Raw genomic sequence first — 21,809 nt, 5'->3', positions numbered from 1 at the left:
TTATTGACCCGATCAAACAAAATGGGGGCGCTAGAGAGCTAATTTCTTATCTAGGCCTAACAGCCATATGGATTTTTACTAAACTTGGTAGATATGTAGAACAGGACGCCTCAAGGTGACTGGAGAAATTTAACTCTAATTGGCAACTGGGTGGCGCTATAACAACAGGAAAATGCTTGAAAATGGCTAAAATGCGACGGATCGCTGTGGCTCCCCCTGTGGCCAAATTTATTTATTTTTCCTAATTTTTGGTATGACTAAGTCATAGCATGGTATGCTGTAGTATATGGGTATGGATTAGTATCACAATATTAAGAAGTTTTATTTCTGGAAGATTTCTCTATACCTGGCCTGGAAGCCAGTTCGTAACAGTCCTCATTGGTTCAAAATTACAAGCTCCGGTGCACCCAAGACGGCACCAGGCTGGCCATGACCACCCTGATACAACTTCCCCACCCACTTGCCCCTCTAGTGAAAATGGCTGTAGGTCATTATTTCTGTCTTTGGCGTGAAGATAGTGGTATCTTATTAAGCTAGTCAACCTAAGGCATCAATTGGTAACAAACATGTCGGCATAGCTTGTCAAATTTTGGTGAAATTTTTATTTTATTAATTCATGTTGTTTCCTGTTTTACTTGGAAACACTTCACCTCCTGCCCCTGTGTGTTTTCCCTCCCTTTTGATGACTTCACCTGTGTCTGATTGTCTGTCCCGCCCTGATTAGCCTCACCTGTGTCTCGTTATCCTTCCCCTCACCAGAGTATTTAGTGTGTGTCTTGTTTTCTCTCAGTGCCAGTTCATCTTGGCTCTTTGTGTGTCTAGCGTTCCAGCCTTTTGTTTCCCTGTGTCCTCTTCTTTTCTTTTTTTGGATGTAGCCTCTTTATTGACTCTGCCTCTGCCTCATCCCTGTTGGATTTGTTTGCCTCCACTGATGGTACTTCCGTGTACCAAACCTACCTTTTTACCTGAGCTGTCTCCAGAGTCTTGTGTGTCTAGTCTCAGCTACTTCACTAGTTGTTCCATTCATGGCGGTTTTCAAAGCGGTCCGTTAAACTCTCACCTCAAGTTATCTGAATGAAAATGGGTCCCCTAAACATTGAGAGTGCTTGTTCCCAGTAAATGTTTTGATCCTTACAATCAAATTAAAGCTGCATATTTGTCTTTTTTAAGGCAAATAATAACCAGCCTATTAGAACAATGAATCACCAAACACAGGGGTGTATAGACTTTTCTGAATGAGGACCAGATGAGATAATGTGAAAAAAACAGGGGGCATATGCTTTTTTTTAGTGAAAAAGTATTTAACTTTCCACCTCTCCTGAAAGCTGCAGCAAATATCTGCTGTTACATAACTGTTCAGTTGCTTGTTTACCTTCTGTTTAAGAAAACTCATCAGTTCCTCTTGCGTAGTTTCTACTTGGCACATGTCTACAAACTGTATCATAGTCCTGCCATCTTGAAATGAATGGAAAAAATGCAAAGTGATCTGGCTTGATTATCAGAAATGTGTTTTAATTATAAAATGACATTTATCTATCATGTTAATTCATATAATTTGTGTTGTCAGTGATTTCAGTAAATTGCTGCAGAAGTATCACATTACTTTCTGTTGTGTATTAAAACAAAATAATAAAAAAAAACAATAGATGCATAAAAATGTACCAAATAATTAAACTGTCTTACAAAATGGGTTATTAAAAGAAAGAGAGACAGAATCTGTGGCTCCCATCCTTTATTTCATTAAAGCTGCTGTATTAAATGACTGTGAAAACACTGCATGGATGTGAAAGCTGTCGCTCATACTGTAGTGATGAACCCACAGAGAATTATCAGCAGACTCTGCAGCTCTCTGTGGATTTACAGTGAGTTCCAGCTCGTTGCTTCGCTGTCTGCTCTGCTGCTCGACTGTTCTGATCTCTCACGTCGTTCCAGCAGGCAGCTGCTCTCAGTGACTGTGCACTACCTGCTCAGCACCAGACAGCAGATGGACACGGTTAGAGGCTAGCAGGTGGAGCATTTAGCAGCTAATGCCTTCCATAATCTAGAAGACTTATAAAATGCTTTTTAACAAACTGAAGCCTGACACCTTCTCGCATCTACAGACAGTTTGAGTTTTTAGTTACGCAATGTAAGATTTTGCAGACTGGGGATCTTGCAGAGTCACTATTTGCAAGACGACAGGCCTTTGCCTACCTAGTCTGGGGTTTTTTGTCCACTATTGTCACACATCTAAAAATAATATAACCTCACGTTGTGTCAATCATGTTTGCACACCGAGTCCGAAACTTTTGTCCATTAAAATTTTCAGAACAGGTTAGATTTTCTGTGTTTTTCGCATCTGTCTGTTGGGAGTGATAGGAGGATTATAGTTCCTCTTCTCTTTTCCTTGTCTTTCATTTACATTTTGGACTGGTTTCCACTGAGAAATAAAGGTATGGTTGAGCTGAGTGTTTGTTTACATCACGTTGTTGAGGTGCGCACGCACCCTCTGGAGTTAGTTAATGAGGTGACAAGGTTCAGGTGTGTGAGTGCGGTAGAGTAAAAATGTTTGCTGCCATGTCATGAGGAGTCGCCACGTTTGAAAGTGCTGCTGAAGAGGACGGCAGCCACACACACACCCAGCCAAGCCACCGACTCTTTGAGAGCGAAACCAGTTTATGTTTGTTTTCGGATCCATTTTAACTACAAAAAACTGAACTACTGGGAAGAGCCAGGACGGAGCTGACGGTGCCTGGACTGACTGACCAGCCTCTGAATGCACCTAGCCTGCGGACCTGGTAAGCTGGCCTATCTGTATTATTTCTCACGCCTGGCAAACCAGTCCGCTGTTCCGTTCTTTCCTCCATTTGTTTCCTTCAATGACACACTCCAGGTTAGGGCTAGCCCATCATCTGAGCTGTTGACATCCCTAGACTTGACTAGTCCGTAACACCGTCAGAGCCTTTAGAGACGTTTGACCAAGAATCAGTGAAGAAAATGTGGCAGCAGGATACAGCCGAGACAAGACAGAGCAACAGGGTCACACAGAATCATTTCATAACTCAGATAGCTCACTTTCAACAGGTCAGATGGTAATATTCAGGTGGATTATGTTGACGAGGAGAAGGATGTGGACTGCACAAAGAATATGGAGGACAGAAAGGAAGGACAGCTTCACCCCTTCATGCAGCTGTGGCACCAAGTGAAAGACAGGGAGGGAGTAGGTCAGCCAGATAGGTAACTCCAGTGGAGAGAGGCAAAGGAGGAAATGTGTGTTTTCATTTTGTCACGTAATGCAAATTTTCACAAAGAATAGAATAATAAAACACATCGGAATCTTCGGATGAAGGGATTTAAAAAACGGACTCTGTGCAAAGGCCTTGCATCTGGATTCCTTTTGAGATGATTCCCTGTGCTGCTTCTGGTTGAAAATATCACGCAAAACTCCCTTTTAAGAAATATGATATTTAAATTTTTTTCTTACATGTCTGCAAAACACACAACTCTAGAAACACAAATGTGTGTCAACAGTATTATTATCAATTAGGTATCGGTATAATTCATAAAGATAAACTGTATTTGCGTACAGCCTCCGTTAGTTAGCTGCACTATGAGATTTAAAAAAAAAAGAAAAAAGATTTAAGCACAGAATCTTGTTCACTCCACAACTCCAACAATTTCTCCTCCGTTTTCACCCATCGTGATTATTGTCTGCCTTGTTTGCTGCTTCTTGTTTGGTGCTGGAGAGAGCAAACCTATTGTTGACAATGTTCATGTCAATAAACCTCAGTATTTGCATGAGCAAAGACTAATAATTTACAATAATATTAAACATGTTTGATTTTACTGGAACGTCAAGACGACAAAGAGAGCGCCTTATGGCCGGTATACACTGTGCGATTTTGGGCTGTCCCAGACGAAAGATGGCCATCGTGGGAGAAACATGGCGATATCTTTGGTCGTGGCTCTAAAAGGGTGGTCTTACGTCGCACTGTGAGACAGATTCAAGGACGGCTGTTGTCAACGTCTTGTGACCAAAGATAACCTGAGATAAAATTCTGACAGTGTCAGAAATTTAGGATGACTATCTCACAGTGTGGCAGCTGCTATGACCTACGTCTACTAATCAACCAAGAGAAATGCAGCACGAAATGACACAATGGTCACTGCGACACCGGCGCTAAACCCAAACAAATGATCGCTTGCCATGGAGGTAAAACGAACAAAAAGAAGTCTGTGGAACTCCCAGAAAGAGGACAGTTTGGTGGAGCTGTGGCAGCAGAAGCCTTGTTTATTTGATGTTTCCTCCAGCTGCTATCATGACCGCGAGAAAAAAAAACGCTGCATGGAAGGAAATTGCGGAGGAACTGCAACTTCCAGGTGAGTAAGCTACCTGATGCAGCTGATTTTAAATGTGCTATATAAATAAACTTGATTTGATTTGGTATAAGGCTGGCATGTAGGCGGGCACAGACAGAAATAGATGCAGACAGGAGTTGGTGGAGACCAAAAACAGAGCTAAAAGAGATCACTGAACTCACATTGCCAGGTGGCCAGAAACACCAAATGAGTGATAACACTCCTCCACAACTGCTGCAAGCAACTGTTAGTTGAACAACTTAAAAGCAGAGCTTTACCTTTGTGACTTGACTATAATAAGAAGCAGATGTGTAGTGAGGTACCTACCAATGGGTAAAACCAGGAAAAAAGGGAGCCAGCACAGAATGAAGCACCCGACAACAATGCCGAGCGTCTTAGCTGCCTTCTCTTCTCTCGAGAACTTCAGCAGCTTTGGCAGGGAGAAGGATGTGTGTTTATGTGTCGGGGTCCCCTCGTCCTCTTCCTGCTTCCCTGTCTGAGCAGAGTTCCCTCTGTGTATCCTCAGCATCACCCCGTCTGTCTCAACTCCTTCTCCCTTGCTGCCCTTCCGGAGGGTTTTCGTCTCTCTCTTTGCCACGGTATACACACGGCAGTACATGGCCAGGATGATGGCCAGAGGTATGTAGAAAGATCCCAGTGCTGAGAACAAAGCGTAGCCGGGCTCCTCCGTGATTCGGCACACTGTCTCATCTTCCGGGTCGGGCTCCTTCCAGCCAAACAGAGGGCCTACAGATATCGCAGCAGAGAGTCCCCACAGAGCAGCTACAGCTGTCAGGCCTCGCCGCCCTGTAGCCATGGCAGGGTAGTGCAGAGGGTAGCTGACAGCCAGGTAGCGGTCGATGGAGATCACACACAGGCTGAGGATCGAAGCGGTGCAGCAGAGGACATCCAGAGCGGCCCAGACGCTGCAGAAGGACCGGCCAAACACCCATCTCCCGAGAGCCTCCGAGGTGGCGGAGAAGGGCAGGACTGCAGCGCTGAGCAGCAGGTCTGCCGCTGCCAGGTTGGCGATGAAGTAATGTGTCACGGAGCGCCAGTGGTTGTGGAACAACACTGACAGGATGACCAGGATGTTGCCAAGGACCCCAAACACTACAAACACCACCAGCACCAGCCCCAGAACCACCGCCTTGGCTACATCCACCTCTGGGTGGGTGGAGGAGCTGCAGTTGGGACAGCCATCCGCTGCGGAGAATACACTAATGTTCTCAGCAGGAAACATTGTAATCTGTTGGGTGTATTAAATTGTGCAAGTGGCTTGCAGATTGATGACACTCATGCCACATCTGTTCCTCAATTACTACAGTTTCAACCCTCCGCCTTTTCCTGCTCCTCCTCATGCAGAGGATAAAAGCTTTTCCTGCTGCATCAACCGCTCCTCCAGTTCATTTGTAGATTGCCAGCGCTCCATTGATCACGTGGCCTTGGCCCGGGTCCCTTGGCAGAATGTCATCCACTGCCACAGTTTGTCATTTTAGTCCGGAGCAGCTTAATAGAAATGACAAATATTCATGTTTTAAGTGGCGGCCACTGATGGATTTGGAATGTCATGTTCAGCCGCACTGACAGGCTTCATCGCAGGAAACCTTTAAAAACAAGAAAAGAGATAAAAGTAGATTTAAGAACACATTCATAATCCAAGGCTTTTATAAATACCCACAAGCAGGCTCATTACCTCTTAAGTGCTGCTCTTTCTTCCGCAGCGTGGGAACTAATCAAAACTTCACGCGTACAACACATTAAAGGAAAATTGCAAAAAAATAAATCACCACACAGCACCCAGTTTTGATTAAAGTGTAAAAATATCACTCAGTAGTCTTTTCTTTTTTCCACAGCACACAGCCGCTCTATTTGCACATTCTTCTCCCCTCATTACAGCTGCATTAGAGAAAATGGGGGTTGAGTGAACTACGTAAGTGGCATTCACAATTTCCTTTTCATCCAAAAAAACACGACAGCCTACATGTCTTTTTGGAAGCAAACAGCCGCCATAAAACATCCCATTACTTTATCTGATGTTTATTGAACCTTTATTTAAACAGACAGATCAGCAGGTTCAAAGGAACAGTGTGTAATATTTAGGAGGGGGTTTAGTGGTTTATAGTTAGTATTGTAGATTGCACCCTGCTGAAACTTCTCCTAGGTAGAATTCTTTCAGTGTTAATCATTCAGGAGGGTTTTACCAAGAGCCAAATTATCCAAACAGGTCACTTCCTCTTAAAAACAAATGATTTGAGCTGATAAAAACACTGAATGAAGCTGTTTCAGGTTACAAATCAGTGTTTCTCTGACACTGTCTGGCGTGTTGGAGACAAGCTGCAGGCTAAAGCATCTGCCAATGTGTGCTCTGCTTTTTTCTCTATCTTAAGATCCAGCAACACATCCTCACTCGGACCTCGTCGCATATCCATGTTTGGTCATGGACTTTCCACGTCCAGATATGATGGGAAAGGTACCCTGGGTGCGTTGGTTGTTGATAGTCTGGGACACCATGTCAAGTTCTGCCTGTTACATGCATTGTCTTCTTTCAAAATACTTACCTTTTGCATTCAGTCTCTTTCAAAATAAAAGCACTACGTCAGTACAACAACGCAAATTGACATTTTTTTCCTCCAACAACTAACACACGTGGTTGGGTTTAGGAAAAAAGAACAGGGTTTGGATTTAGAATCCTACGAGATGCAAACACCGCTCTCCTGGATGAAAGTTGGCCCTACTTGGACTTTCACCGCTTTAACTTCTGTTCTTGTCCCGCCCCGTTTCCCCCTGATGCCACCGAGCGCTGTTCAACTATATCGACGACCGGCTGTGTATCATGCCAACGTTAAAGGATGGCTTTTTTTGTCAGTGTCTAGTGCTGCAAGTCACTGCCCAAGCACCAGATTTCGCCGACTTCGGAGTGAGACCGGGTTGGATCCAGACGTTCCAGAGGGTTTTGCAGGGAGCTCAATTATCCGTAGAGGTCTCCTCTCCAAAACACATGGACCAGGTGATTTGAACCCCTAAGAACTCTGACTGAAGCAGTTTCCCGCTTCCTTGCATAGGGGTTCCTAACTATGGCGGTGTTTGGTTTGTCCGTTCTGGACTACTGTAGAAATACTGCGGTGCAATTGATCTCCGTATATGAGGACCTGCTCCTTATGTAGATATAAACGGCTCATTCTAAGGTAACAAAAACACAACCATTCTTATTTACAGGTGGTTATACACTAAAGGAAACATACTTACTATATTATATTCCATTTCTGCCAATATATCCCCCCAGGGACGATTGGTCTGAGACAACAAGGGAAGCTGAACCTCTAAAATTTCATAGAAGAAATGGTCAAATATGCACTATTGAATTTACTTTAAAATAAGAATTTACATTGCATTAAACGTGTGCTAGGATGCGTTTCACATCGTGACTATGATGTTCAAACATCAGCTATTTATCACCAGTTTTCAAACGCGACCTCCCTGTCATACATTCTCGTGTCTACACGGTGGACGCGGAGCCTCCAAGCATTCCTATGAGACAGCGCTGAGCAGGTTTTTTTCATGCAGCAAAACGAGACGGTCATTGGATAAATGTGACAAAATCGTCACTTCCAGGGAGGCTCAGCTTCCCTGGGACCTAATGGAGCGGTAGGCAGGAGAGAACGCTTGGTGTATGCATGATGATTGGAGGAACTGTCTAAAAGGCTGAACCCCTTTGTGATTGATAGCACTTTGGAAATACACACCGGCATTGTCGCATTTCGAGCTCAGTCCCATGCGGAGATTTGTGAGTGGAGTCTTCCGACAGAGTGCCGTCTGGATTTCCTTATTTCCATAAGCCATATAGCTCATTTTCACTGTTTGTGCAGTACAGTTCAGGTGTTTCCTTCCCCTGTTTGAAAGACCAGCAGCAGCCACTGTATTCCCCTAAATCCTACACACTGGACCTTTACGACCCACGGTGTCCAGATGGCCTGCCAAGCATTGTCTAATTCACAATTTAAATAAGCTGATTCACACTGAGGATTTTTGTATGCAGTTTGAAAGTCAATAAGGTGCTGGAGTGCATGGAAAAGTCTCAAAATAGAGCATGTTTATGGAAAAAAAAAGAAAAAATGCTTGGAACACGGAGATCCAGGCTAAACCCCAAATATCCTGAAATCCTAGAAACGCCCCAGTGTACACCTGACCTTTATGGGGCTGCTGCGGCTGAATTTTCCTATTGTCAGAGATGAGCGAGGACAGCAAACACCATTTTTATTATCTGTCCTGATAAATAGGCTATTATCCCTGTTTGTTCATTAACTGGCCCCTGGCTGCCGGTCATTTTGCAAATGTGGCCTTCAGACACAGCAAGTTGAGTATCCATGATATAAAGGAAAATGTCTCTTTACTGTGAGCCTGTGTGCAGTGTGGCTGGTTGGTATTATAATAGAAGGGAGGGAAAAAGATAATCAAAGACAACAGGGTGAAAGACAAGGACACCACAGCAGCATAAGGATCCTTGGGGGCAAAGTGAAAATCATCTGTGGCATTATGAGAAAACCAGCCAGCCATGCAGGGTCGACAAAGATAAATGAAAGCCGAGATATATATTCTTTTAAGATCAGACATTCAGCAGGAGGCTGTGATGGCTTCCTTGAAGGCCTCGCGTCTGCAAGCTGGGCTCTAACTCAAACGCCGGATGACAAGCCAGGAATTGAACCTCCAGGAGAGCACTATATTAGCGAGGCACAGGCTCGGGCCCACTGATAGTCCCACTCAGTACCACTCTCCGCGTACGTGTTGGAGATCTGGGATGTCACCGAGTGAGATAAACGGCGGCGAGGAAAAAAGAATGAAAGAAGCAGTTGCGATAAAGCCTTTCGGAGAACAGAGTCATGCTTGTCACATGTTCGTGCAGGATCAAAGGCTTTTGCCTGCTGCACATCCCACCACGAGGCGGAACGAAATTCACCCAAATAAACACTTGATGCTTGGATTTCCAGCGTCAGTAGCCCGAGGGGGAAGTGAAACCAAATAGGCGGTGAATGGATATCTCGGATTGTTTCGGCAGGATGGATAAACGCAGTGATATTTGGAATACATTTACAGTTGTAATGAGATTTCTCGGTGCGGTGAAGTGCCTGCGCAAAGGAGATTAACCGCGTCTAAAAAGTTTATTTCCTCAGCCCACCTGTGTTTGAGTACTACTGTGTAAAGTGTCAGGCAGGAAATAGATTAGCATTGACCTGAGGTGTTACAGTAGAAACAATGCAGCAAAGATGAATCGACATTATTCAGTGAAACACGTCTTTCCTGAAGTTAAAAACCAGAGCAGCAAGTGTGGGACAGCTGTCACATCTACGTCCTGCAGCTGCTCAGCTCACACGTTATATTTGATTGGCCCGAGGCTGAAGACATCGCTTAATCTCAGAGTAAAGGCTCCTCTGCATATCCTTTCGCTTCATGTTTCATTCATGCGTGTATTAGCATGGAAGGGGCAGGGTGATAGCAGGGCTGTGACAAAATGATGAAGTGGTCTAAGATGTGTTAAATGACCTTTTCAGTCTGTTGCACTATTGACTGCCTTCCCGCCCTCTCCAGCCTTGTGCTGTGAGTTTTTGGCATCTTTTATTCATAATTTTCTCCCTCCAGGAAAGGAGGATTATCAGAGAAACTCTGTCGAGCTGCTTGGGTTTTGTCAAGAGGACAGGGGCAGTCCTGAGGTACCAAAACAAAAGATACAGAACTGAAGAGAAAGAAATGCTTGAGTGAGTCAACTGACCTACAAGTATGGAGTGGGTCTGTATAACAATAAACAATAAATGTCACAAAACCAATTGATGCGTTGACCTGTGCCCTACCGGAAAGAGAGCATGAAAATGTCAATGCATTTAATCTATCTACCTTCCTGAAGCTGTAATTGATTAACTGTTAATCATTTATCGAGCAAAAATACCAAATACTGCTCATTTCAGCCTCTAAAATATGATTTATTGTCTCTCTTTTTAATGGTATTCTAAGGCAGTGGTTCCCATCTGGTGGCAAAAGTGGGCCCATTCTGAATGGACGGCAAGTGACTTGCAAATGTGTCAAGTGTATGAAAAACACACTTTATCTTTTAGGTAGGGTAAAATTCCAGCGCAGAGCTTTTATGCTGAAGTGTTGTTTTCTGCTGTAGAGTGAGTGACTAATGGACAGCTGCTTGACAGAGAGAGCAAACTAGCTCAACAACATGGCCGAACACAAGTACGACACTGAATGTGTTAAACTGTGGGGCCTCGAACTAATGAGTAAGGAGAAATCTGGACCACTGGTCTAAGGGAGTGTTCGTTATCTGTGAGAGGGAAGGGGGTGTTGCACGACGGGAGAGGCATGTCAAAAAAATTGTAAGTACTGAGTAGTAGTAGGACTTATGTTTTTCTTAATTTTGGCTAAGGGGTAACCTGGAAATCCAGATGCCCCGCCCCTAGCAAATTCAAATTTGCTCTGCACGGGAATCTGGCCCAGCAAATTCAAATTTGCTCTGCACGGGAATCTGGCCCCGACGAGCTAGCCTTGCATCACCAGGCTCTTCACGTATGGCGAAGAGCCTGGTTTCCATTCACTCTGAATTTTGTCTGGATTCTGGTTCCAGTCTAGAGAGTGGATCCGGAAATCACCCAATTCACCAAAGTAAAAGTGTTCACCAAAGTAAAACTTTAAATTCTGGCGCACCATCGATTTACAATAAAAGAAAAAGCTTAACTAAATGGCTTGGGGCTTTTCTTGTAAATTATATTCTTTAAATTAAAAAGTTTCACCACATTTGTATTAGCTTGGTGCTTTTATTTTGACGTATAGGCGCATCCATCGAATTCCGGATCCTGTCTCTCTCACCCTGGTTCCGGTTCCTTACCAAAACGGCCACTAAACGGCCCCAGACTACCGACGAGCAGAGCCCGCTGAATCGCCATCGGACCAATCAGATCAGTTTATCTGACAGAGGCGGGCTCTGGGACAGCGCTACGCCGTAGGAATCGAAAAGTAAACAGCCAAGATGGCAGCTGCCGAAGGACCACGTCCATTCAATTTAGCTTTGGAAGAAACGCTAAGCCAACTACACTTATCTTTTTCCTTGAGAGAGGAACAGAAGACTGTTTTACCGACGGGATACGGCAAAAGCATAATATATCAGTTAGCCCCACTGGTCGGCAAAACAATGGGGCTTAGTGCAATGAATACGTCACCTTGTTTTTTGCTCTGATTGGCTATTGTGCTATCCAACGTGCGGCGGCATTTAATATGTCTCAGTTAGTGCTGCCCCTTGGGTAGGAAGGGTGTATCGGTGAGGGCCAGACTCAAAATCTTTCTAGATTTGAGTCTGGATTTCCAGGCTAGCTAAGGGGAGGAACAAACTTTAAAAGGGTGTATTTTGTATTTATTCTACACTTTTAACCCCCAAAACCCTCTGGTGGGTTTAAAAGGCATGTTTTCTTAAAAGAAAACACCAAAACTACGCCATTTATCACAGGCAGAAACTGTAAAAACAGAAATTATCTTTGGATCTTTAAAATGGTCTTTGAGCACATGCCACGAACACTCCCATCAGGAAATATAACCAAATCTAAGCTTAAAATAGTGCTATCTCATCGCTGTTAAAAATTTCCCAGATATAAGTTGTTTGTACTAACCAGATCCCGTACAAAAAATATAAAAATAAAATAAGGGCGCCCATTAGCTCACCTAGTGGAGCTTTGTCCTTGCTGCAGTGACTGCAGGTTTGTTCCTAACCTATGGCCCTTTGCTGCATGTCATTCCCTCTCTATACCCCCTTCACACTAAAAGAACTGTCCTATCCATTAAAAAAAGCCCTAAAAATATCTTTTTTTTTAAAAAGATCAAGGCTTTTTTCAACTCCAGGATTTCCTTTTCATGTTTTTAAATCTACCAACGCCTGCAGTGCCCAGTTATTGATAAGCTTTAAGCTCATGTTACTAATGCTGATGGTGTGCGAGCTGTGATGTGTGAGTGTGTGCAGGCCCACCCTCAGGGGGGCATCAAAAGGTATAGATGACCCCAGACCAAAGCAACAGGGGGCCCCACAAAAGGTTTATAGTTGACCTTTAAATTGGATCATTACAATTTACTTAGTGACTTAAATCACTGACAATACAAGTTACATATATTGACATGATAAATCAATGTATTGTTATCACCATCTGATGCTCCCATCCCCCCGCAGGTGCTGTGAGATGGTGTGGTCCATCTGACAGAGGGGTCAGATCATGATTTGATTTTATGGTGTAATACCTTGCAGTATTTTTTTCAGTCAGTGTTTGATGTTACTTTTCTCTAATCATTCATTAGAGGGCTTTTTTTCAGCAAAACAATAACCCGTATTCTGCTGAGCTGCACACACAGCTTGTGTGATGATGCGATGTGTGAGGAGGATTTGCATTTTGCTTCAGAAATTAGCCACCCCCCCTCCTCCCCTAATAAACAATGAACAGTCCCTAAATTGAATATCTCTGGGTTTTGCACTGCTGCTCAGCAGAAACAAGTTGAACACAGTCCCTTAACCTCTGAGAGATGCTTATGAATTTAAAATACATGTTTATTTAATTAATTTAAAACATTTCCTGGCGATTAATAGAAATCCATCACTAGTTGCATCCCTAAGTGTGTTTTCTTTCAGCTGACCAGCGGCGCGTCCCAACAGTGGGACCGCACGCCTCTCCCCTACCCTGCAGATATTTGATTAAAAGCTATCAGCGGACATCATTACACTCCAATTTACATCTGAAATCCAAAGTGCACTGCTCATTTTATTGCATTAGTGGATCTCACAGAAAGACAGTGCTTTGCCCTTGAAGAAACTTTCCCGTTAGCCTCAGCCTGAGTGGCCATTACACAATTGAAGCAAGGCAGCCAATTAAACCTCATATTGGAATCATAATTAGGATTTTGTTTTAGGAGACAGAATATTAGTGAGCATATTAAATGGCTTAATGTAGCCTGACCATGGGCATATTCAATCAGCACAGCACAGGACAGCATTACAGTCACAAGGGAAATGTGCACAATATTAGTATGAGCCCTCCTGACAACACGGGTGGATTACAAAATAGGCCGACGAGGCGTGGGCCCAGGAGCCCAGGTGCTCAGGGGGGCCATAAGCCAGCGTCTGTGCGTGAAGTCTCTGTCATTAACCTCGCATTTCTGGTTGCGTAGTCAAAGGGCTTTCTAAATGTTAATGTCACGCTGTGGCTATTTCTGACTCAGTAATTGCAAACGGAAGCGGTCAGTCCGTCTTCTGTCCACAATTAAAAATGAAGAGAGGGCTAAGATGATGCAAAAACGCCTCAAGCACTTGTTCCTCATGACAGTTGAGAGAGAACTGATCGCTGCATTGAACTTTGATATTGTGGGTGTTTATGCTCGAAGCAGAGCCAAGAAAAATGCATTGCATATGGAAAAACTATTTCATGACTAACTTATTTTTATTTTTATTCTTACTTTTATTAGACACAACAGGATGAGCATGAGGGGGGAAGAGAGAGTGGAGGACATGCAGCAAAGGGCCAAGGGTCGGAAACGAGCTATAAATCCTGTGTCGTGGAGATACAGGTGAATCTATCTCAATTATTTCAATTATAGTGCTAACGGTTTTGAGTGTTCCTGTGTCACATTGTACATTTCATACGTATCTTATCAATGTATCTAAAGTGACGTAGCTCTGATTACATGCACATGAGCTGCACATAACCACACATCATTATTGCAATATTTGACTGGGCCTATACAAAAAGTTGTGAATTAATTTTTAACTGACTGTATCGGTATGTTGTGCGCACCCATTTCGTAATAAAGAGGCAAACTCTGGCTGAAAAAATGTGATTTAATTTACTTTAATTTGAAAAACCTTCACTGGGGGTCATCGCTTTATTGTACGGAGCAAATTACAACAAAGCACCAGTGAAGACGACCTACCGCCGAAAGAAAAGAGACCGTATCACGAAAGCTACCTGTCTTATTTCTTCTATTGTTATGTCCTGATACAAGTAATAACACACGTAATAGAAGCTGTTGTGCACAGATATAAATACAGGTGTGCCTTGAGATTTTGGCTTGCCCGTTTCGTTTGTAAACCACTTGTGTATGGGATGGCGCACAGTGTGATAAGGGGTGACGGCTGCCAAGCTGCAGACCACTGTCCCAGATCAACAAAAAAACACCAGATTTTTTTTGCAACCCTGTGCTGCATTTCCAGCTGCGTTTGTGCCACCAAACATGGGCCACAGTGCAAGATGTTAATCATTTCTGTTAGTTCTGCAGTGCTCAGCAATACTTTTTAAAGGTCTGGTGGTCTTACCAATATAAGCCAATCCACATGGGCATTTAGTTGGAGCACATGAAATTATACCCTTAATGTTGTGACGATTGAATGAGACAGTTTTGTGAGTGAAATGAGATTGTTGGCAATGACCAAGTGAACTTTTTAGACGCACTGGTAATGAAGGAAAGCAACACTGATCTAACACTGATCTGAGCTGGTTTTGCTGAGCACTGCAGTACTATCAGGAACAATGAACCATCCAGCCCTGTGGCTGTACACCTCTCAAAGCTGAAGCACAATATTTCCACTCTAAGGTATGGTGGAATGAGGTGATAAATCATCCACGCAGAGGGGGAGATACAAATACAATGCTCTTATACTGGAACTTTTCTGGATACATACATTGGGCACTCTGGCCTCTAAAGTCTTAATGAGGAGTTTGATATTCTGTAATTCTGTATTCTGTCATTTCCTCACATTAACTTCGCCTGTGCTGCACAAAGTATTTAGATTCTTTCCATGTTTTCCTAACTGGTGTTATCTGTCTCTAAAAACTTTTTTAAGGTTGGATAAACAGACAGAGGCGCCTAGTGCAGATATATGACAGCTGTTTAGCTCAGGTTCTTTTGGCATTACCAACTACTGGGGAGACATGGTGATTTATATACTTGTACCTATGTGTATATTCAAAACTGTTTTTTTTATTGTGTACCTTTATTTCTATGTGTGGCCTGACTGTGTATATATGCTTATACTGTAATGCATTCTGCTGCTGGTGACTCAGAATTTGCAGCAACTGTGGCGTATCAGATGTGTTTATTGGATGTATGTTTGGCGGCTGTTTAACCAGGGAACTTTATGAAATACTTAATGTATGTGGGATTCACAATTTGTATAGGCTGGTATTTTACCCTTCTGTATTTATCAAGAGTGACTGATTCAGGCACCCACACAGGTATTTGGGCGACTTTCCGTCATTTATCAGAAGTCTGAGGAAGAGACGTAGGCTTGAAACATTACTCCGCATTAAAATCTCTCTACATGGAAACTGCTTGGTGTGAGGATTACTTATTTTTCTATTTTGTCAGATGTTTTTTAGCAACCCTTAACTACGTTTCAAGCAATGTTTGTACCAACAAACGTTTTTCTTTGGTGACCCATCGCTGCAATTCCAGCGGCTATTGAGCGACCAAATGTGTTCTTTTAGTGACTGGTTGCTGCAATTCAGCAGCTTTTATGCCGCCAAATGTGTTTTTTTTTTAATACTGACCTGTTGCTGCATTTCAAGCAGTGTTTTTGACGTTAAATGTGGGTGATTTTTAGTGAGCAGTTGCTGCATTTACAGCGGCTATTGTGTGTACGATGTGTACTTGTAATGACCAGATGCTGCATTTCCAGCAGCTTTTATGTCATCAAACGTGTGTGTATTTTTTTAGCGACCTATCACTACATTTCCAGCAGTGTTTGAGCCACCAAACGTGTTTTTTTCAGAGACCTGTAGCTGTTTTTTAGCGACTCATCGCTACATTTCCAGTGACATTTGTACCACCATACGTGGTTTTTTTTTCCGTGACCCATCGCTGCATTTCCAGTGGCATCCGAGCCACCAAACATGGGTGTTTTTTGGCGACCTGCTGCTGCATTTCCAGCAGTGTTTTTGCCATCAAACGTGGACGATTTTTAGTGACTGGTTGCTGGATTTTCAGCAGCTTTTATGCCATTATACGTGTGTGTTTTTTAGCGACCCTATGCAATGTTTCCAGCTGCGATTATGCCATCAAACGTGTGTTTTTTAGAGACCTGTAGCTGTGTCTCCAGTGGCTTTTGTGCCATTAAACGCATGTGTGTTTTGTAGCGACCCAATGCTACATTTCCAGCTGCGTTTGTGCCACCACATGTGGGTGCTTTAAGCCAAACTTCTCCTTACCATAACTTATTTCTTTTTGTGCCTAAACATTTTGTCTATGCAGCAGATCAGGAGGTTGTTTTCTTTTTACAGCAGGGGTTTGCTATCTCTCTGTCACGGGACCTTCTCTGCATTATGCTACACAGATCCCTACACATTCATTATATTCTGTGAGACACTCTCCATCAAGATTGTAGCAGCAAAGATTAAAGCTTCACCACTTTGTCTAACCAGCTCACCTGCGACACATCTGATTTATTACTGTCTTCTCTGCCCAAAGTCAATGCTGGAACAAATAGTTATTTCCGTTATTGATTTATCGATCAATCGATTACTTGGGAAATGCATCAATTTATCTTTTGATTAATGGGTTGACAAATGCCAGTAAATACAAAAAATGCCCATTACAAGTTCCTAGAGGCATAAAGACACCTTTAAATTGCTTTTGTTCAGCCAACAATTCAACAAGATCAATTCACTGCGATATAAAACAGAAAAAAAACAGCAAATCGTCACATTTGAGAAGCTGGAACCGGAAAATGTTTTCAAGAGTGCTACAATCACTATTTGAATTCACATCAAACAAAAGAAATCCAACATCCTTGTCAAGCACACACATGAATCTCTCAACATGCTAATCTATTCTGCTGCCGGTGCAGGCCACTAGAGTTCACATATTCTTACAAACACTGTAACACAACAGTTTGTGTCAGGTCTCTGGAGCAGTGCACTGCTGTGATGAATTACTACACATTTCTAAAAAGCTGCACTCTCCGTGAGAGGGGCCGGTCATAACTCAAAACCTACATGACATTACTCATTATGTTTTATCAACCTTGAACAACTGGCTGCACATTGCCCTTCAGAAAGGACAGTTACAGTAAATGGTTTGTCTTGTGCTTTCATCCATCTGGGGAGGTTGTGTTCTTTGCGCTTAGTCCCAAACGGCAGATCAATCCCACAGGAACATAATGTTTTAATTTCACTAAGCTCCATCTTGCTATAATCCTTTATCAATTTGTTTGTATTCTTAAAGAATCTAGATTTACATCCCATTTCACATCAGTGTTCTTATATTAAGATGGCCTACCTGTTGAGGGGAATGTTGTGAGAATAAATGAGGCTGCAAAGGGAACCAGCCTGTTGATTTTTTTTTCCATTATAAATATAAAACATTGCAACTTTACCTGACTAGTTTTGAAATATGCAAGAAATAAACAATTACTGAACATTAGGCAGCATGAATTAGCATCAGCAACGGATAGTGGAAATAAAGCAATTTTCACAATGTGCTCATCAGTGGCCTATTAAAAAAAAAACAATCACCACATCCTCCTCCTGATTGAAAAGAATCAAATAATCATAACGATCCATTATGGAAATTAGAAGTCACTCAGCCAGTGAAGTAAGCTGTGGGATGAAGGGAGGAGAGGAGAGAAAGAAGTCTTACCTTCCTCAGAGCGCACGCATCTCACTGCGCCGAGTTCATAAAGGAAAACAGTTAATTTTCTCTGGAAGCGCTCATGCGTTATTGTGTCCGCCACGGAGAGCGCAGAGCCTCCGTCCCTTCTGCCATCCTCCTGCCTCCTCTGGTGGGAGAGAAAGTCACAGTGGACCACCCCACCTGATCCTGGCAGGCCCCGCCCCCCTGCACGAGCCACTCACACTATTCAATTAACTGGTGTTCACGCGCCCTGATCATTTATTCTTTGTGTGGGAGCTAATGGAGTTGTAATCACGCTCGTACTGTGCATTAATAATCATCAATAACTTAAGCTAACTTTTATATTTTAAGGAGTTTATTACAAATATAATGGAAGGAAATAATTTTTGACATGAAAAACTGGAGGAATAAAATATCTTAACTCTTAATATTGACTTTTCAAACAGCATATTAACACACAATTTCCTTGTCGGATTTTAAAGGATAAGTTGCCATCCCTATGTTTATTTATTGTCAAAAACACAATAAAAATACCCCAATAAAACTAAAAATATACCCGACTAACATTGTCATGGTAGCCAAAGCTTGGTACATTTTATTCCTCTGTGCTATAGAAGGTCATCACGGTCCACAAACTATTAAAGACACACAGATGAGGCACACTGTAACACTGGGCAACATGCTTCTTTATTTCCATGATCACATACACAAGTTTATTTTGAGGTGATGGCACATGCATGCTGTAAATACTCACCGGCACATCAAATACTTGTTGATGTTAATCCGCAGTTGAAAATAGACACAAAGACTTCTCCTGGTTGACTGTAGTTGTTAAAGTGCCTGGCTGTTGAAGAATTTTTTATTTTCTAAGATTTCAGAGTTTAATAAAAAAAAACCATAAAAAATCTTGAGTGCCACAGACAGGAAAGGGAAGTTGGACATTGTTAGTTGATGATATTTATCATTGTTTTGATTAAATTACTAGTTTAAATTGTATGACCCCCCCGACCTTTCATCCACCTTAACAGTTATGTCAGAACACTGATGAACTCGGGGGGGGGGGTGGTTTGACCAAAACGCCGCGCTAAAGTGCCCTCTTGAGTGGCGAAAATGAGAGGATGTGCCCTATCAGCTGCCCTCTTGAATTATGAAAACGAGAGGATGTGCCCTTTTGGCGGCCCTCTTGAGTGGTGAAAGCGAGAGGATGGCCACTTTTGGCTGCCCTCTTGAGTGATCAAAACGAGACGATGTGCCCTATTGGATGAAAACGAGCGGATGTGCCCTTTTGGCTGCCCTCTTGAGTGGTGAAAACGAGAGGATGGCCCCTTTTGGCTGCCCTCTTGAGTGATCAAAACAAGACAATGTGCCCTATTGGATGAAAACGAGCGGATGTGCCCTTTTGGCGGCCCTCTTGAGTGGTGAAAATGAGAGGATGGCCCCTTTTGGCTGCCCTCTTGAGTGATCAAAACAAGACGATGTGCCCTATTTTGGCTGCCCTCTTGAGTGATCAAAACAAGACGATGTGCCCTATCAGCTGCCCTCTTGAATTATGAAAACGAGTGGATGTGCCCTTTTGGTTGCCCTCTTGAGTGGTGAAAACGAGAGGATGGCCCCTTTCGGCTGCCCTCTGGAGTGATCAAAACAAGACGATGTGCCCTATTGGATGAAAATGAGCGGATGTGCCCTTTTGGCTGCCCTCTTGAGTGGTGAAAACAAGTGGATGTGCCCTTTTGGCTGCCCTCTTGAGTGATCAAAACAAGATGATGTGCCCTATTGGATGAAAACGAGCGGATGTGCCCTTTTGGCGGCCCTCTTGATTAACAAAAACAAGAGAATGTGCCCTTTTGACTGCCCTCTTGAGTGGTGAAAATGAGAGGATGGCCCCTTTTGGCTGCCCTCTTGAGTGATTAAAACAAGACGATGTGCCCTATTGGATAAAAACGAGCAGATGTGCCCTTTTGGCTGCCCTCTTGTCCCCATGTCATGCAGTAGGTGCCCTTTTTTCCTTTTCGCCCCTGCCCTTCAAACATCCTGAGTCCGTCACTGTGCCGGAATAAATGTCGGCATTGTACATTTCTGCAAAAATGTGTTGTTGAAACTTAAGGTTTCTTTGCATTACAACAGCAATGTGGTTAATATGTGATTATGTTTGGTTTTGGTTTTTGTTAGGAAAAGATCATTTTTGGCCTTAAAATACATAATATTGGTCACATAATCAGTGCTGGAAATGCCAGCGCGTATCATAACACTGCAGAAGGTTCTGTCCAAATGCATTAACCCTGCCTTGCAGCATATGATACCACAGCAAAACGTGGCTTTTGGTGTCAGGTGTCTGACACCGAAATATCTGACAAAAGGGTGGTATTTGTCTTACTAAAAATAGCCAGGTTTGGTGGCACAATGGCAGCCGGAAATGCCACCGATGTGTTGTTAAAAAATGCTCGCTTTGATAGCAAAATTGCAGCTAGAAATGCTGCTGATGTCTTGCTGAAAAATGGTGTCAAATGATGTCTGGCTAAGAGAAACAACTGGTTCTGGTGATTGATGGTTTTAAACAGTAGTCTGTAGCTTGGCAGCCGTCTCGCCCAGGTGTCAGGCCATCCATCATCTCCCCCCACCATCAGATGACAAACTCAGTTTATGGTCATGTAATCACTATGTCGCTTTAGAAACCTTGATATGATATGTATGAAGCATATAAATGTAACATATCTGTGGTGTGCAGAAAAAGTACGTTTTCTTCTTTTCTTCAACAATGTCCTCCATGACAAGGTGAAACTCCAGCATTTATCGTCAGCTCAAACACTGACATCATCTTTCTGTTTACATTTCCCTGTCAAGCACCTCTCATGGCCACAAGAATAATGACTGCTGTCTGTCTGCCTGCAGCTAAAAAAGAGCAGTCTGACATTATTAGTGGTGCAGAACCTGCAAGGGAAGAGGTTAAGTTGTGGTTGGTCAGCCAAGTGTCTGACTGTGACACATGTGAGTGCAGTTCACAATCTGTCTTCTACTAACAGTCAATAATGTTTGTAATTGTTTAACCATGGTTTTGACCTCTCACCAACATTAACAAAGCACTTTTGGTTTCTCAGAGGTGACCACACCATAACCACAGAGGAGAGAGTGCAGAGAATAACCATATGGGTGTTTTTTTAGTCTGGAGAACGTCTTGGACAAATTGAATAAAAAACTTAATGGCTGGAATTCCATAAATCCCACATTATTCATAGCATGTATTGCCACAGTATTACCATCGGTCCAAAATGTAATTGTCCACAAGATATAGCTAAATGTAATGGACAGATAGTTATGAATCTTTGACAGATTCATGATTCCAGAGGATGAACCCCTTTCCTATTTAGACACAATTAACTTTCTGCTAGCACCAGCGTCAGGCCGGATGTTTAACAAAATAGGCAAGGCAGCTTTACTTGTATAGAACATTTCATACACTGGGGTGCATCACACCCTCATTTTTGTAACATTTTAGTCGCCAAGATGTGTGTGTTGTTTTTTACTTCATTTCACCCCTTATATACTAATTATATCTTCTTGTATCTTCTTTCCACGTGCACTTTATTTATTTATTTTTTGTATTGTTTGTCACTTTCTTGTTCTCTATATTTGTCTCAACTGGACATTACTTTATCTTGCCTTTGTGTGGCTTTCAGGATGCTGTTTTTGCAATGTGCACATTATCTGTCCTCAAAAAACCTAATAAAGAGAGTTTTTTTTCCAGTTTTTTTCATTAACATGTTTTAGTCAGTTGACAACTTATTTTAATAAGTTGGTCAAAATCCGAAACATTTTTGAGTAGG

At 42.7% G+C, this 21,809-nt stretch overlaps 1 protein-coding gene across 1 annotated transcript in view; it reads right to left on the bottom strand.

Moving 5' to 3' along the window:
* Positions 1-18,124, bottom strand: part of adra1ab (adrenoceptor alpha 1Ab) — a 26,579-nt gene extending 8,455 nt beyond the window's left edge. Inside the window, exons 1-2 of the mRNA XM_050053250.1 lie at positions 17,995-18,124; positions 4,666-5,945 (exon numbers count right to left, since the gene is read on the bottom strand). Of these exons, the coding sequence (XP_049909207.1) occupies positions 4,666-5,581 (916 nt within the window). The 5' untranslated portion in view covers positions 5,582-5,945; positions 17,995-18,124. The remainder of the gene's footprint in view (positions 1-4,665; positions 5,946-17,994) is intronic.
* Between the last annotated feature and the right edge of the window lie 3,685 nt (positions 18,125-21,809).

The sequence above is a fragment of the Epinephelus moara genome, chromosome 9 (assembly GCF_006386435.1).
Source record: "Epinephelus moara isolate mb chromosome 9, YSFRI_EMoa_1.0, whole genome shotgun sequence".
NCBI classification, from domain to species: domain Eukaryota; kingdom Metazoa; phylum Chordata; class Actinopteri; order Perciformes; family Serranidae; genus Epinephelus; species Epinephelus moara.
Note: the sequence above shows the minus strand (reverse complement) of the source record. Positions and strands in the feature narration are given on the sequence as shown.